Here is a 17359-nt window from a genome sequence, read left to right on the forward strand (position 1 = left end):
TTAAGATACTGAGTATAGTTCTACTTCACCTTTATTTAAAAAAAAAAAAATCCATTAAGCAACTGATTTTTGTTGGTTAGTTGAATGGTTGTTTAGACATGTTTCACTATAGATATATATTTACAAGTGATTGGGAATAGGTTACACCCAGACAAGTCATTAAGCTGAAGTGTTACGGTGTTTTCCCTTTGAACATTTAACTTAAAATTGTAAATACATATTGAACGTTTAAAAAAACATATGTCTGAAAGCCAGGAACTCAAAGGTAACTCTACACAAAAACGCCACAAGTCAGATACTGAAAAGTGTGGAAATGCAGAGTTTGGAATAACCTAATCACTATTTGTCACTAGACAGTAGAGTAGTAATAACTTCATTTTCATATGCACCAATTCAGAATTACAGGAAAGCTTACAATAAAAAAATCTAAGTAATTCAAATCAAAATGTTTCAGATTAGAGTCCAGTCTCAGATTATTTTAGCAGCCTGACCATGTCCCTTTAAAATTTTAGAACTAACATTCTGGTACTCCAACATACCAATTCTTATTATTGGGGTTTGTCATCTCCTACTGTCTTACTTGTCAATGTGTGCTGAACAACTAAAGCGAATTTCTTTATGCTATTCCATATTAGATGATTAAAATTGAATTTTTAAAATTAAGGTCAAAATTTAAAAAAATAACAGTGCCTAATAAGGGGTTAGGAGCCTAATTTTAGGTAGTCTGAGAGGCTGGATGTTGAATGCATTTGAAAGGCGACCAAATAAGGTCTTGAGTCAGGACAGCACATAGTTAACTGTAAGCACACGCTTAAGCACCTTTCCTGAATAGAGATGCTTTCTTGAATTGAAGTTTAGGCGCACACATTTGAAAATCTTGGCAGCAATGTACTATTTTGTTATAGAATTTAGTTACTTTATACATTTCTTTGATCTTGGACAATGAAAATACTCAAATTTTATGTCTGTATTCCATTTTCTAGTCCATTTAATATTCAGGTTCTCATGTACTTGCAAAGTTGATACAGTGCTTGCAATTCAAACACTGCAAGAAAATGTTTATTTAAAACAAGCACTTTAATGGAAACATTTCTAAAGCTTGTGTTACGAAAGCCAAGTTTAGGTCTAATATCTATATTCCTTTGATATCACTTTGTCTTGGCAGTTAGTTCACTTAGGCCTCATGTCGATCCTCTATGCAGAACTGAATTTCACCTTATGCAATCTGTTTTGAGAATTCATGCATCTTCAGTCTTGTCAGGCCATATATGCAACAAGGGAGAATTTATATTTAAGGCAAGGAATATAAAAGTTGAGATAACTACATTAGCAAAGAAAAAATATTTCAAATGGTATGGCATGTTCAGTGAACATAATTTAGTTTGCATACACTACTTTACCTTAAATTACTGTACAATTTCATGTAACTTTTTCAATTAGTATTTGTCCCAGTATGCCGCCTTGTGGCTGAGGTTGGCACTATGGGTGAACCCCACCTACTTCCCCCTAATTGGGGCAACATACGTTCTCTAAAAAGGGATCTGGGCCAGGGGGACCAAAAGAAACAAACACGTTAAAAATAAGTATCTCACTGAAGGAAAATTTGTAACAAACAGTTCCAGAAGCCCTTACGTCAGGACCCAATTTACAAGCTCCTCAACTCAAAGTCTTTGAGCCAAGCCTGCTCAGGATAGTCTTCTGGAATCTGAGACAGAGATCACCACCCATTTGCAAGCTGAATGGCTTTTAATTCCTCACTCTTTTGCTCAACTTCCTCTTTTTGTTTAAATAGCTCAATCCTAGGGCAGAGGAGGGAGCTTCCTTGATTATACTTAGGCTATTCTGATTGTGAGCTCCTGGGCTGACCACTACAGTGGTAGTCCACTCCTTCCTTTCCTACTTTAGTTCCTCCTGTGCTGCTGACACAAATGGCAGTCCAGCTCCTCCACTGATTACAGGCGCTTGCTAGTTGTGGTACTTCATCCCAGGTGATGCTCGCACATTCAATATCCTCTGTCACTGTCGTCTACCAGTTCTTCCTTGGCCATCCATGCTTTCTCTTTCCTCCCTCAGGTATCCAATCCAGTGCATGCTTAGGATGTCTTCCATCTTCCAGACTGTGTACATGCCCCAAATACCTGAGCCTTCTTTCTTTGATATTTTCTAGCATGTCCTGCTCTGTCAGCTCCCTTACTCTCACATTTGTTTTGTCTTCCCATGAAATGTGTAATATCCTCCTCAGCTGTCTGAGATGGGAGTCTCCAATCTCTTTTTGGCCTCTGTCATCTCAACACCCCTTCTCAATACTTTAACATCTCATTTTGATTGCCAAACACTCACGTCTCTGATCTTGCTTTCAGGTAAACTTTATGTATTTTTTCTCCTTTACACATTCCATCATAGCCATACTGGCTCAGATAAATCCTTAGAAGTACTTCTTATCTTCCCCTACGGTTATCAAGGGTAGTTGGTGGGAGGAGGTTGTTATAAAACTATATGCAAAAATTAGAAGAAGCTGATTTTTTTAAAAATCATTTTAATACTTTTTGAAATATGTCGGTACAGTTATATTCATAGAGATATACAGTAATTGGTGTCTGAAAACTATGGAAGCGTTTCTTAGATACTGTGATTTGTCCAAACTCTCATTAGCTGCTAATTTCTCTCTTTTCTGATTAGGACATAGCTTTATGGAAATTCATTCCTGTTGCTTATTACATGGACTGTTTGCAATGTTTTCAAATGTACTTAAGAATGAATTTTGAAGCTAAATATATTCACAATTAGTGGACCACAGACCAGTATTATATTTGGAAATAAAAACACATTTGTGTTTGTAAAGACTTTTTATAATATATACTCCATTTATATTAAAATGATTTTTCTTTAAATATAAAAATCTGAAAAGCAGTAGCTGTAATAAAAATTTCACTTTACTTCATGGTAGCAGTCATGTACGGGTAGGACAGAGCACTTTTTCACAACAAATCACAGCATTATAAATAACAAGAAAATGTGACAAACTGAATGCCAACTGAAGAAAGTAAAATAATTATGGCTTATCTGTTAATGCAAAGACTGTATAATGTAAAAGAAAATATCAGAGTATATACAGAGCTACTGTAACTAATAGGAACTAACTTCCTAAGTGCATTGATTTTAAAGGTTACTACATTTGGCATTAACAAGTCCAGCAAAGTCACTGCATTTGTATCCTCTTTAAAACCAACAGAACAGTTATATTTGTGAAAGGTTTTTTTCCCTGTCTGAATCTATTTTTTTGTTCGTGAGTTCTCAAGTCTTGCAAGGTGTTGCATAACTCCTGAAGGTGCTAATCACTGCTAGCTCCTAATGATTTCACTGATTACAAGACGCTCAACATCTTGCAGGATCAAGCCTTTAACACAGACAATTGTTACAATGGATTAATTTACCCCTGTCCAACTGAACAAACAAAATTTGATGTGAACTTGTAGCTTTTCTCTAAAAATTAAAATGGAATATAAAAAAGTAAAAAAAAAAAGAGGCTTTTAAAAATGTTTTTAATAAAATACAGAACTTCAAAACTTGTAAGTTCTAACTACACTTTTGAAATCAAATAGAGTATGAAATCAGACATACTGTACTAGAACAAGCAAAGGGCTTTTATTCACTTGAAAACAATAGCAGTATGGAAGATCTCTTCATTGCATTACACAAATGTCCCTGAGATTTTTACATAAACAAGCTATATTCTGTGTCTATTAAATATTGGAAACCTACGGCGGGATCAACAAAGGGACTTAGGTGTTGCAACGCTGAGCGTCGCAATCCTTATTTTTTAGAGCCTAGAAAATTACAGGAACACCACTGCGATCCACCAAGCAGTTAGGTGAGTTAGGCACCCATACAATCAACTGGGGAGAGACAGGTGCCTCAGACAGCAAGCCACATAAACCAGCACACTTGGCAGAGAGCCACCTAAACTAGTCAGTGGGAGATACCAACTAGAGATGTCTGTGCTAAGCTCTGCCCCACTCTCTTGGAGATAGGCACCAGGTTGCAGGGAGGCACCTATGTCTATGTAACAATCCATTAACAGGAACCTACTACGTGGAGTTAGACAGCTTAGGCGCCTAAGGTGTTTCCTGAGGGAGTCAGGCACCTGCCTCACTCCACAGATAATGGCGGTGCTGGCAGGGTGGCACCCACTATATAACTTCTTAGCCAGTAGTTAGAGCACTCACCTAGGATGCGGAAGACCCAAGTTGAATCCCCTCCTCTCTGCCAGAAGGGGAGAAAGAATTTGAACAGGGGTCTTCCATAGCCCAGTGGTTAGAATGCCTCTAACCACTGGGCTATGGGACAGTCTGAGGTAAGGCTCCCTCACTCTTTCCTATTGCACTGTGGATAAATAATGATGCTTGGAACTGGGGGACTAGACTCAGGACTTCCTAGGTGCATGACCCTGGGTCCAGTACTTAGATTTCAAATGGGACTTGAGCTGATAAGTAAGCTCTGAGCCTGCCTACTGGATCAGGACCTGCACATAACTTAGGTATCTGAATGCCTGTCTTTCCCCAGTTAGTGAATCATTCTGGGGCTCAGACAGGAGACAGGCATCTGGTCGGCTAGAATGAGGCAGCACATGGCCAAAAGAAGAAACATAGGTGCCTAGGGAACTTTTACTCTAAAAAACTTCAGTGTTGAGTGAATTCAGGTGCCTACAGTTTAGTAGGATTTTTTGAATCACAGTGGAGCCAAAACTGGGACTTTAAGTGCCTAAACCAGGGACATAAGCACCTACGTCTGGGATTTAGGTGCTTATGTACTTTCATGGATCCCACCCCTATGGGTTACTGAGTGTCATACACTGCAATTTTAGATTTCTGCATTTATCATCCCAGCAATAATGCTGTTTAATGCTTGTAAAGCTAGAATATTTTGTTTGGTTACAAAAAAACCAAAACAAAACAAACGAAACAAAACCCCGACAAAACTCACCATACAAAGTTAAGACTCTACAAATGCAAAGACATCTTTTGCACAACTTATTTTAAAAATCAAGTCTAAATGTACAGAAATGCAACAACAGGTACTGATTTGAAAAAATGCACTTGAAAAATATATGGCGAAGTTAATTTTTTAAAAATGCTTTAAGTGATTCAAACGTGGCAACAGAAATATAAATTATTGGTAAAATAATTTCCAGGATAGAAGGCCTGATCCTGCACTTCTTACCCTTGGCAAAATCTCCCTGGTTTTGGTCAACAAAAGATGTGCCTGTGTAAGACCTGCAGGAGTGTTCCGTAGTGGCACAAACCATTCTCCTACTGGCACTGGGCTAAGCTGAACAATGGATAAGCATTGTTAGAATTGATGTACTTTTTAAAAACAATCTTCCTATAAGATTTACATTATGACAGCACTATTGTGCTCCTTAATGTTTGTGAATAATTTTCCCGTGTCTCTGATTTGCTGTCAATTTATTTAAAAATGAACATTCCACTTGACTAGAAATCTGGATCTAAGAACAAAGGTTGAGTTGTGGTGCCCCTAAAACAAGATTTGCTCAACAGAAACAAAGTTGAACAACCATTCTAACAAGGCAAGTTAGAGTTAAGTTTAGTTTACAGTCTACTGTATTTTAAGAGAACAGGTAAGATCATATGGCTTGAATTAGAAAACACCACATTCATTGACTTGCAGCTAGAGATAATGGGGATCGTGCCCCCAAGAAATATGCATTTAGGGGACACTCCATACACAGGTCTTCCTTCCCTCACAGAGTAGGGGGCCTCAGTTAACCTCAACAGATTGTATACCCCTTCTATGTGGGTCTGCAATGGACCAGGGAGACAGAGTGCATGGGTCCCCCAGAAAGGGCATTTGAGCCTGGAGCTATATTTATCTTTTCTCTATAGCTCCTTGACATATGCTAAAGGGACTGAGGCCAGAATTACTAGAAGTACCGAGCCAAGGTACAGGGACCCCGTGCAGGCAGCTCTGGCTTCACGCAGATCCCACAGAATTCTGAGGGTGGGGCCTGGGCCTGTTTGCAGGGTGGCAAATCCTGGTTCCTAAACCTCAGACTGATGTGGAGGAATTTCTGCATGGGAAATCTCACTGATATTTCCTTCGCCCAAACCTTGAGGTTTTATCAAAGGAAGGAAATAGGGGATGGGATGGTTACAACTCCATTAGCAAGCAGTCCTGGTAAGATGGCTGATAGTTTTGTTGTAAACTCCTTTTTGGGAGTGGGGGCAGAAGGGCATTGTTAATCCTAATACTGAATTGTGGATTTGGAGGTGTTTTCTATTTTTAGTTCAACCCCCAAAGCAGAATCCTTATTTATAGTTAAATTCATCATCACATGAAGGTTACAAAGTCAGAAGGACAAAAGAGCAGCATGTAGTAAGGTTAATAACATATTTAGCATTCTCATTCTCAGAAGTGGCCCACTGAAATCATTGCTTTATCTGAAGCAGCTTCAATTCCATTTGCTGCCTGTATTTTTATAAAATGAGGAGAGAATCCAACACTTCCACAACAGATACATGGGGGGAAAGTAGGAAAATAGATTATGCTGTTTTTATGCTTGTCCATTTCAAAATTTGACTTTTTGGGGGGAGAGTGGTTCCTGTACAAATAGAACTAAATATTTGTTCCCTTTCCCTAAAAATATTTACAATACATCACACAACAGCCTAATATATATCTCTGCGTGTATCGCTGGCTAATAATGGACGCAAACAGGCACACTGAAAGTTGCTTAGTAAATTATCTAACCTCCTTCAATTTGTTCTACAGAGAAGCCAATTCTTCATTGACAATGAAATTATAAAACTATATTAATAAAGCATAACCTCTTGTGCAACACACTACACAGGATGTCAAGTTGCTGTACATTCAGTGTGAAAACACTAAAAATATATTCTGTGTATCTCCATCTTGGCAAGGAAATGCATTCAGTCTTTTCATCTCCCTAAAAACCCTACCAAAGTGGTAAGTCACTCTTTTTTTGCATTGCCAAGTAAGGCAAATACTGGTGATGCTAACTGACCGCATATTAGGACACTGTTTAGAAAAATAATCCACTTTGTATTGAAGTATTTCACTGTCATGTCCTTGTTGTAGCAAATATATCCTGATGAAGAAAATGAACAGAATTCCTCACAGTTTGCAGGTTCTGATAGGATAATTTGCACACACGTTTTGCTCACAATAAAGATAGATGGATGTATGTGTATAATCCACAGCAACCCAAAGGGCAGACTTTGTTCTGTGTTCATATTTCCTCTGAACAATCTTCAGTTCTCTTATCCACCCATGTCATCCCTTATATGATCCACTCGCACCGCAAGCTCCCTAAAGGAGGGACGCTGGCTTACGTTATTGTTCCAGCATTCTGTCATGATGGCATAAATCTGGGGAAGACATCAGAAAAGAGAGGTTACTCACCGGGTGCAGTAACTATAGTTCTTCAAGATGTGTGTCCCTATGGGTGCTCCACTGCAGATGCGGATGCACCCCACAGGCCTTTGATCAGAGGTTTTCATTAGCAGCATCCATGTAGCCCACACATGCATCCTTGTACCTTGAACTGAGGCTGTATCAGGCTGTGCAGGCAAACCACCCTCAGTTCTTTCTCCACCACCAAGTCTCAGAAGGAAACTTTAAAGCAGAGGGGAAAGAGAGTGGGTAAAGGAGCACCCATAGGGCCACAATCTCGAAGAACTCTAGTTACTGCACAGTGTGAGTAACCCCTCTGCCTTCTTCGAGTAGTGTCCCTGGGGGTGCGCCTCTTTAGGTATCCCCAGAAGCAGGAGTGAGTTTCAGAACAGAGTCCAGCACAGAGAAAAGAACTGCACTGCCAACTGCCACATCAGCTCTAGAGGCACTGACTAAGGCGCAGTGCCTGGAGAAGATATGTACCAAAAACCATGTAGCAGCTCTGCAGACCTCAGATACTGGGACATTTTAAAGTAGAGTCATAGACGTAGACTATGACCTCATCAAGTGAGCTGAGACGCCCGCAAGGGGTAGAATTCTGGCAGCCTTGTAACAAGCGGTAATACACCCAGAAATCCATTTCATTTGCCTTTGGGTAGAAACAGCAGATCCTTTAGAGCTATCTGCAATGGAAATAAACAGTCTAGGAGATCTATGAAATGATTTAGTCCTATCTAATGAGGTGAAAGGAGCCCTCCATCATTAAGATGGAGCTTGATTTCCCAGTTCTTCCATGCCTTGGACTTGAGGGCTCAATAGCAGTGACAGTTCTGTGGGATGCATGATTCTCCCAGACAGTGAACGTATTTAGAGGGTCCACTGCTGACTGGAACAGCCTTTCTCCATGCGAGGCAACATTTAAACCTCACAGGGAGGATTTCTCCAGAGGAAATAAAACAATATTTCAATAACCAGTAATTTACTTCTACTACAAAAAAACACCTAACTAAACTAAACTAAGTAGAACAAACTCAGCAACCAGCTGAGGCACTCACAATACTTAAGCTCCATGACAAGCAGAAGCATTTGAGAAGGAACTGAGGATGTTCACCTATGCAGTCTGATATAGCTTCGGTGTGGGGCACAAGGATACCACAGCGCATGTATGGGTCAAACCGACACTGCTACTGAAAATCTCCAATCAAAGGTGTGTGGGATACATGTGCACCTGAAGTGGAGCACCCAGAGGGATACTACTCAAAGAAGAATTAGTATTACATACATAGAAACTTCAACTGGTTTTAAATACTTGGAGTGGGTCTGTCACAGTGTAGTAGCTGCCAGAAAGGGATGTGAATTAGTCTTTTGCTTCTGAGCAATGGGGGGGGGGTCACACTAGGCACCGACTCTCCGTTTTCTGTGGGTGCTAGACCCCCACTCTGCTCCTGGCCACGCCTCCATTCCATCCCTTCCCTGCCTCTATTCCAACCCCTTCCCCAAAGTCCCAGCCCCAACTCTGCCCCCTCCCTGCCCCTATTCCAACTCCTTCCCCAAATCCCCGCCCTGTCTCCTCCCCAGAGCACGTCACTTCCTGCTCTCCCCCCCACCCTCTGGGACTGTGCAAACAGCTGTTTGGTGATGGCCGGGGGAGAAACACTGGGAGGTAGGCAGAGGAGTGGGGATGCAGCACTGTAGCGAGTCGGTGTGATTCCCCTCCTGCCCAGGAGAGGGAGCGCCCAGCTGGAAGCCTGAGTGGCAGGGCTAAGGAGCAGTGAGCCCGCCCCTCAGAGGGTCAGGCGACGACCCGGAAGTACAAAAGCTGGCCGTTAGGGCTCAGTTGGAGCCCAGCCGCCGCCGGGAGCAGACTTGCCGCCAGGAGCTCGAGACTGGGAACCCTCTAGGGCCCAGGGCAGCCACAGTGATTGGCCGGAGCTTCCCCACGTCCACTACCTGGAGGAGCTGCTGGAGCTTCTCCAGCCCTGCTGTTACCTGGAGGAACCACCGGAGCAAGCCAGCCCGGACTTCCCGGAGGAACTACCAGACCTGCCACCCAGCCCTGGCTGCGAGGAGCCCATGCTGCTGGACTTCCCGGGGGGCGACCCCACGGACCAGGTAGGCCCTGAGGGGGAGGTCGGAAGTAGCCCGGGGGCAGCCGACTCCGGTCAGGCTGCAACCATATCCGAGCCTATGTCAGTGTGTTGCAAGCAGGATCCCCACTGACGCAGCAGCGGACCATCTGCCGCTGTTAGGACCCTGGGCTGGGACGCAGTGGAGTGGGTGGGCCTGCGTCCCCCCTGCCACCCTACTTATGGGTGGCAGTCTCCCCCCTCCCTGGTACTCAGGCCTACGAGCCTGGGCTTATAGACTGAGTGCTTTGCTCTGTCCTGAGCCAAAAGGGCCTGAGCTTTGTGACTCTGCGTTTGGTGCCTCGCCCGAACTTGGGGCTGGGCCCCTTTAGACTGTATTGCTGCTCAGCCCTGAACCAGAGGGCCTGAGCCCCCTTTGACTCTGTATTGTTGCTCAGCCCTGCAGCAGAGGGCCTGAGCCCCCCCCCCCCCCTTTGACTCTGTAGTGTTGCTCTGCCCCGAACCCAGGGACCCAAGCCTTGTGACTTTGTGTTTTTCACCCAGGACCGGAGCCAGGGGGCCTGCCCGGCCAGAGAATGTGTAGTGAGCCGGTGTGGCTCCCCTCTGCCTCTCGAAGAGGGTCGAGCCCTGGTCCCACACCTTCACAAGCACACTTGGGGGTGGGGGAGGAGAGGGAGAGCTTCGCTGCCACTAATTTTTCCCTGTGGGTGCTCCAGACCCAGAGCACCCATGCAGTTGGCGCCTATGGGTCACAGTGCTGCAGAGACTGAATGATCAGCTCATGTCTCACTAATCACTTTCTTTGATTCGTGTAAACAGAAGCAGTGAGTGAGGGCATCTAACTTTGCTCCTCCAGAGGAGTGATTATAATAGCAGGGCTTTGAGTTTGTGGGAAAAAAGTTGGGTAGATCCTGAAAGCAGTGAAGACCCTGTACCCATTTCCAAATGGAGTTTAAAAAAGGAATGTTCCTAAAAATATTAAAAAGTGCCAAATTTACTTTACAAGACTGACCGAAGACCAGTCTTACAAATATAATATTTCTGGATTGTGCCTTGTCTCAGCACTATAAAACTTTAAACATTCTGTTCTGTTCATAAAGACACACTGGAACTTACTTAGGGTATGTCTACACTACGGGATTATTCCCATTTTACATAAACTGGTTTTGTAAAACAGATTGTATAAAGTCGAGTGCACGCGGCCACACTAAGCACGTTATTTTGGCGGTGTGCGTCCATGTAGCGAGGCTAGTATCGCTTTCCGGAGCGTTGCACTGTGGGTAGCCATCCTGTAGCTATCCCATAGTTCCCGCAGTCTCCCCTGCCCATTGGAATTCTGGGTTGAGATCCCAATGCAAAAACAGTGTCACGGGTGATTCTGGATAAATGTCGTCACTGAATCCTTCCTCCGTGAACGCAACGGCAGACAATCATTTCGCGCCCTTTTCCCCTGGATTGCCCTGGCAGACGCCATAGCATGGCAACCATGGAGCCTGTTTTGCCTTGTCACTGTCACCGTATGTGTACTGGATGCTGGCTGACAGATGCAGTACTAGCAGTGCTAACAGCAGCATATTCATATTGCCTTTGCAAGATAAGACAGAGACAGTTACCCATACCTTATTTGCAAAGCCGGTCTGCCACCTTATCCATTGTAGCTCAGTAAAGTTGCATCGTATATGACATGACAGTTATCAGTTCTATATCCGATATTGACGCCGCTGTCCATGACTATCTGTCATCGATATGTTCCTTGCTTTCCAGAACTAGGGCTCCCCTCGGCTGAGGTCGGTCATCTTTACTACAGGGCGCATGGACATAAAAAGAGGAAGTGACTTCACTCCTGGGCATTTGTTCTCATTCATGCTTACTTTGAATATGTTTTGTCTAAAAAATGAACGTCTCTAGTCCTGACCCTGTACTTAGGAATATGGGGAGCTAATGGGTATCTAGTCAAATGAAACCTAGCAGACGCACGTATGGTCGCTTGCCCTACCTGTCAAGAGGGTCTAGCGCCATCACCGAGAAGATCAAGCCACTCGCCACAAGAAATGTGGAATATATACTGTGCCAACTCACTGCGCCATTCTAGGGGTAGCCAAATCAATTAATCTCTGCATAGACCAATATCCCAACCTGCAAGCAACTCCCACTGTTGCTTCCCTCGTCCCACACAAACCTTCTATGGGCTACGCGTGGCAGCGTCTCCCCATTTTGTGTGATAGAAGTAATAAAAGAAGCAGAGAATACAAAACACTAGACATTTATAGAGAGAAATGAGGGGAGGGAAAGCCCTCCGCACTTCTATGATAGTCCAGCAGACATAAAGGGGCAGAGGGAGAAGGAGACCCCAGCCCTCGTCTGCTGCTAAAGATATGTCCCAGGAAAATACAGAACTTTTCTTAGACAGGAAAGCGTGGGCTGATAAGGAGCTCAGCCCCATTGCTTGTATGAACCAGGTTACAAGCCGTTATTACATCCTTGCGGCATGACCGGAGTCATGTCCCATTTTACCGAGGCCCACCAGGAGCACTCACGAGCTGGCTTGCTGCTGCTGATGGATACACTCAATATTGTACACGTACCTGCCATCGGGAAGGGATGCTGGTGTTCAGTGCTGCAGCAACCCCGTCTACCAGCAGCGCCATAGACATAGGGTGACACTGAAAAAAAGCGAGAAAATGTTTTTTCCCTTTTTTTTTCGGAGGAAGGCGAAGGGTGTAAATTGACAACATATACCTGAAACACTCCGGAAAAGTTTTTGACACACTTGCAGAGCACTGGGTACTCAGCAGAAGAAAATGCTTTCGGAGACTGCGGGACTGTGGATAGCTGAAGTCCTCTCAGACTCCCCTCCTTCCCTCCATGAGCATCCATTTCATTCTTTGGCTTCCGTTACGCTTGTCACACAAGCACTGTTGCTGGCCTGCTGTTATCATAGCCTGAATTTTTTCAAAATGCTTTGGTCATTTCGTCTTTCTGTAACAGAAGCTCCCCATACAGCGATCAGATCCAGTAATCTCCCGTACTGATCCATTTGAGCTCTTTTTGGATTGGGATGCAAATCGCCACCCAGTGGTGATCAGAGCTCCACGCTGGCAAACAGGAAATGAAATTCAAAAGTTCACCGGGCTTTTTCTGTCTACCTGGCCAGTGCATCCGAGTTCAGATCGCTTTCCAGAGCAGTCACAATGGTGCACTGTGGGATACTGCCCGGAGGCCAATACCGTTGATTTGTGGCCACACTAACTCTAATCTGACATGGCAATACCGATTTTAGCACTATTTCTCTCGTCAGGGAGGAGTACAGAAACTGGTTTAAAGAGCCCTTTATATCGATATAAAGGGCCTCGTGTGGATGGGTGCAGGGTTAAATTGGTTTAACGCTGCTAAATTCGGTTTAAACACGTAGTGTAGACCAGGCCTTATAGTTAATTTAATGAGTCCGAAATGTCTCAGTGCATCTGAATATGCAAACTGCTACATATAATGAATTTGTTCTATGGAAAAAAATGAATTTGCTTTAAGAAGTTTCCATTGCGCACATACGACCACCTCCATATATTTGGTGGTGACATCCACAGGATTACTTGCAGAGCACCTTTGATTTTCTCACCTGCACTTTACCCATGAATCCAGTTTCACCAGGACTATTCCCAGTATCCAAGCCTCTTACCAGCTTTCAAATGCCAGCTTTAAAAACCAACCAACCCACCCACACAAACACTACCTGCCAGAAAAGTGTTTCTTACTCTCTCCAAAATGAGAAATTAACTCCAAAATTACACTGGCCTGAGATTCACAAAATAAGCTCTGGGCCAGGGAAAGTTTTACGGCCTAATAGCTTGTGATCCATCAGGGGCTAAATGGGAGAGAATTACAGTTTCTTACTGGGAAAAAGCACATGCATCTTGCTTTGGTAGGTTACGTAAAACCTGACCTTGAAATATTGACATTATTTTTGAGATAAGTTGGAGAAAATTCTAAAAATGTAACGAATATTTTTCTTCTTCATTCCTTGAGGCCTGAACAGTTTGAGTTGTGATAGCCTGGCTTAAGAAGTGGAAGGTTACAAAAATAGAAGCAGTTAAAAATATATACAACTACAATATTTCTAAAACATCTGGCAAAATACATGATGAGTTTGTGTTCTCAGATAAGGGGTTTGCACACAAAAACAGTTATACACACAAAAATGCAAGCACAAATTCAGAAGCCACTTCTGAACATTTATTTTTAATGTGTGTATAAATCTAACACAATTACAATACAAGGCTCGATCCTATCAAGAATTATGCATATTCTTAACTTTACGTACGCGAACTTTACGTCCACTGACTACTCCCCCATGGGACTACTCATGTATTTAGAGTTAAGCAGGTACAGAAATGTTTGCAGAATTAGGCCAGACTCCTCCCTAACAAGTATGTGCATTCCTAAGTTTGCTGTGGGAAGAGAAATAATCAAGCAAAACAAGCTTTTTTTTAAGTCTGGAAATTAAATGCAAAAAACCCTGTTTAATAATAAGGTTGTATAGTTAAAGTCACAAGAGTCACGAAATGCAAAGTTTAATGATACTGTTGAAATCTTAACAAAGATGCTATTAATATGTAGTATTATCTATTCCTATTTTTCAGGTTACAATAGGTAGCTTAATGTGTCACCATTTATGTTTTAAAATTTCTACCCTAGTATGTGCAATGCAGCCAAGTTAATGTGACTGTGACCACTAGAACTTCTGCATTTCTTGACTTTTTGAGATTTAAAATTTTCAGTTTGAAGGTTGCATTAATAGTTTTTTCCTGTAATATTACAAGATGCCAGCCAGATACATTAATAGACTAACTATCTGTTAATCTCCCAAGGGCCTTATTAAATTTGCAATTCTGAACGTAAGTCTGCTTGTGCATCTATTGTAATAGTCACAGGTAACCTATCCAGAGATATTCAGCAACATTTTTACACCTAGGTTATTGACAGATTGCTATACTAAGAAGCAGGAGCTGAATGTTTGATAATTACTTGGTCTTATAACTACCATAAAATAGCAGCACAATGTTCTACTGTGTTTGATTATGCATCCTGTGTAACTGATGTTTCTTCAATAACCCAGGCATCACAGAACAGAGAGATTATATTTACGATATATTCACTCTGGCTCATCCAATGTTAAGACAAAAAAATTAATTGTAATACCTCATCAGGACATCCATCTGGTCTCGGCAGCCGTCCATTGTTCTTCAAAAGCTCTATCAAGTGGAATACAATCATCTGCCCTTGTTTATCATTACCAATCATGCGCATGAATTCCTGAAACACAAAGTCAACTTTTATTCATGTAAAAGTTGTTATACTTTGTAACACTTTGAAGTGAATTTTTTTGTTTGTTTGTTTTGAAAAATCTATGACAATAGCATTAAGGATACTCTAGATAAGGATAAACTAGATAAAGGTAGTAATTATGATCCAGATAAGGCATATTCAGAAATAGTCAATAAATATTTCTGTTCTGCATTCAGAAAGAACCAGGATGGTATCTTCATATCTTAGAGTGACAATGAAATACTTTGTATTCCATCAGTTACTAGGGATGATATTAAACAGCAACTATTTAAAGTTAAACATTTTTAAATTTAAAGATAGTGTGCAGCCAAGAGTATTAAAAGACTTGGCTGAAGATCTCTCTGAAGCATTAAAATATAACATTAACAAATCTTGGAACACTGGAGAAGTTCCAGAGAACTGGAAGATGCTTAATATCATGCTGATATTTAAATAGGGTAAAACAGGATGACTAAGGTCATTGTAGGCTAGTTAGCTTGACATCAACCTCAAGCAAAATCATGGAAAGTCTGGTATGGGACACAATCAGTAAAGAATTTCAAGGATAGCAGCATAATTAATGCCAATCAACATGGTTTTTTGGAAAATAGGTCTCGTCAAACACATATAATATAGTTTTTTAATGAAATCACATGTGGTTGGTAAAAGGTAAATGTGTAGATGTAACAGACGATCTTCTGTAAGGCATCTGGCTTAGTTGCGTATGATGTTCTGACAAAAAATAAGCACTATACAACATCAACGTAGCCTATATAAATGGATTAAAAGCTGGTTAACTGATAGACTGCAAAAATTAATTGTAAATGGGGAACTAATCCAATGGGGGAGTTTTTAGTGGGCTCCTATAGGATCTTTGTTCAGCCCACTGCTATTTAATCTCTTTATTGATGATTGAAAGAAAAGATAAAATTATTGCTGGTAAAATCTGTAGATGACACAAAAGTTGGAGGATTGCTAAATAATGATGGGGACAGTTATACATCCAACTTGGATTGCTTCGTAAGGTAGACCTGTGAACACCACGTATTTTGACACAATCAAACATAAGGTCATATCATCTAGAAACAAAGAATACAGGTCATATTTATAAGATGAGGTACTGTATCATGGAAAGCAGTGACCTTGAAAAAGATTTAAAGGTCATGGTAGGCAACCAATGGAACATGAGCTCCCAGTGTAATGCTGTAGCTAAGAAGGGTCTCAGAAATGACTGCAAATAGCATTAAGATGTGTCAGTCATACTTGAGGCTTTAATATGGGAAAGTCTGACATTTGAGTATTTTAAAACTGTTTCATACAGTTACGAACCCTGGAATGGCTACAGCTTTTACAGATGTCAGATAATTTTTTTTACCCTTAATTAACATTTTATGCCTTGGAACTAGTGATTTTCAGATATTTCATCATATAACTGCATGCTGCATTACAAAAATCCAATTCTCATCATAAAAGGAACAGTAAATAACTATCGATTTAGATCTATGTATGACCTAAATCTTTAAGTAAGCTCATGAGAGAGGGAACTTCAGAAACCCGTAATTATGCACTGACCGCTGGAGGGCTTTTGCTCTTTTCAATATACGTGAAGAGTTCATACAGGACCACACCAAAGCTCCACACATCAGAGGCCACAGAAAACTTGCTCTCTGTCAGAGATTCCAGAGCATACCTGTATCAAAAAGTCATGGGAAACATCAGCAAAGTTAATATAGAAGGAAAAAAGGGACATTATTCTGCACCGTTTTTTTTTTTTTTTTTTAAGGATTAAGGCATCTTAATTTGATAAACTTAAAAAATGTCATGAGTAGATTTTCTTATGACATGTTTACAGACATTAATACTTCTGCATTTTATTATATTACCATCACTTGTATCTATGCTTTATTTTACTTCTTAAAAAATTATTTAAATCTTTCTCATTTCTGTTTCTACAGTGGTGTACTCAGAACACTTTATCATAACTGCCTTACTTATACAATATGATGAACAATACAAAAAACCCTCTCGTGTGAAGAGCCTGACCCAAAGACCATTGAAGTCAATGAGCATCTTTCCATCAGTGTCATTGTGCTTTGGCTCATGCCAACTGACCGTGTTCTCATTTAAGCCCTCCTGTCCGGGTACTCAAGAATCTAATATCTAGATTATATTAGATTAGACTATAGTATGTTGAACACTATAGTCTCAACTCTCTTCTTTAGAGTATAACATTTCTAGAGTGCTTAAAGCTGACAAGTACAGCTCATGTAAATAGCATGCACTCTGCTCAAGCATACAAGTAAATTAAGCTCTTTCACATTAACATGAATCTATATTAGGATTTCCTATGGTCCCCATTCTCCATAGTATCGTAATGTCTACACAGAGTCTTCTCTTTTCCCCCTCTCTCCTGCCCAGGGCAATCAGCTGGCTTGCGGTGTCTAGGCGGCAGGAGGGAGGGGGAGGAGTGAGGATTTGGTGTGCAGGATCCCCCTCCCTCCCTCCCCCCAGCCTCCTGC

At 41.6% G+C, this 17359-nt stretch overlaps 1 protein-coding gene across 4 annotated transcripts in view; it reads right to left on the reverse strand.

The window, feature by feature from the left end:
* Positions 1 to 2915: 2915 nt before the first annotated feature.
* JAK2 (Janus kinase 2) overlaps positions 2916 to 17359 on the reverse strand; it is a 168645-nt gene continuing 154201 nt past the window's right edge. For all 4 annotated transcript variants that reach the window (XM_032777884.2, XM_032777893.2, XM_032777900.2 and 1 more), the window contains exons 22-24: positions 16413 to 16530; positions 14715 to 14828; positions 2916 to 7406 (exon numbers count right to left, since the gene is read on the reverse strand). In XM_032777884.2, the coding sequence (XP_032633775.1) occupies positions 7299 to 7406; positions 14715 to 14828; positions 16413 to 16530 (340 nt within the window). In that variant the 3' untranslated portion in view covers positions 2916 to 7298. The remainder of the gene's footprint in view (positions 7407 to 14714; positions 14829 to 16412; positions 16531 to 17359) is intronic.

Source organism: Chelonoidis abingdonii, chromosome 6, assembly GCF_003597395.2.
Source record: "Chelonoidis abingdonii isolate Lonesome George chromosome 6, CheloAbing_2.0, whole genome shotgun sequence".
Lineage (NCBI taxonomy): Eukaryota > Metazoa > Chordata > Testudines > Testudinidae > Chelonoidis > Chelonoidis abingdonii.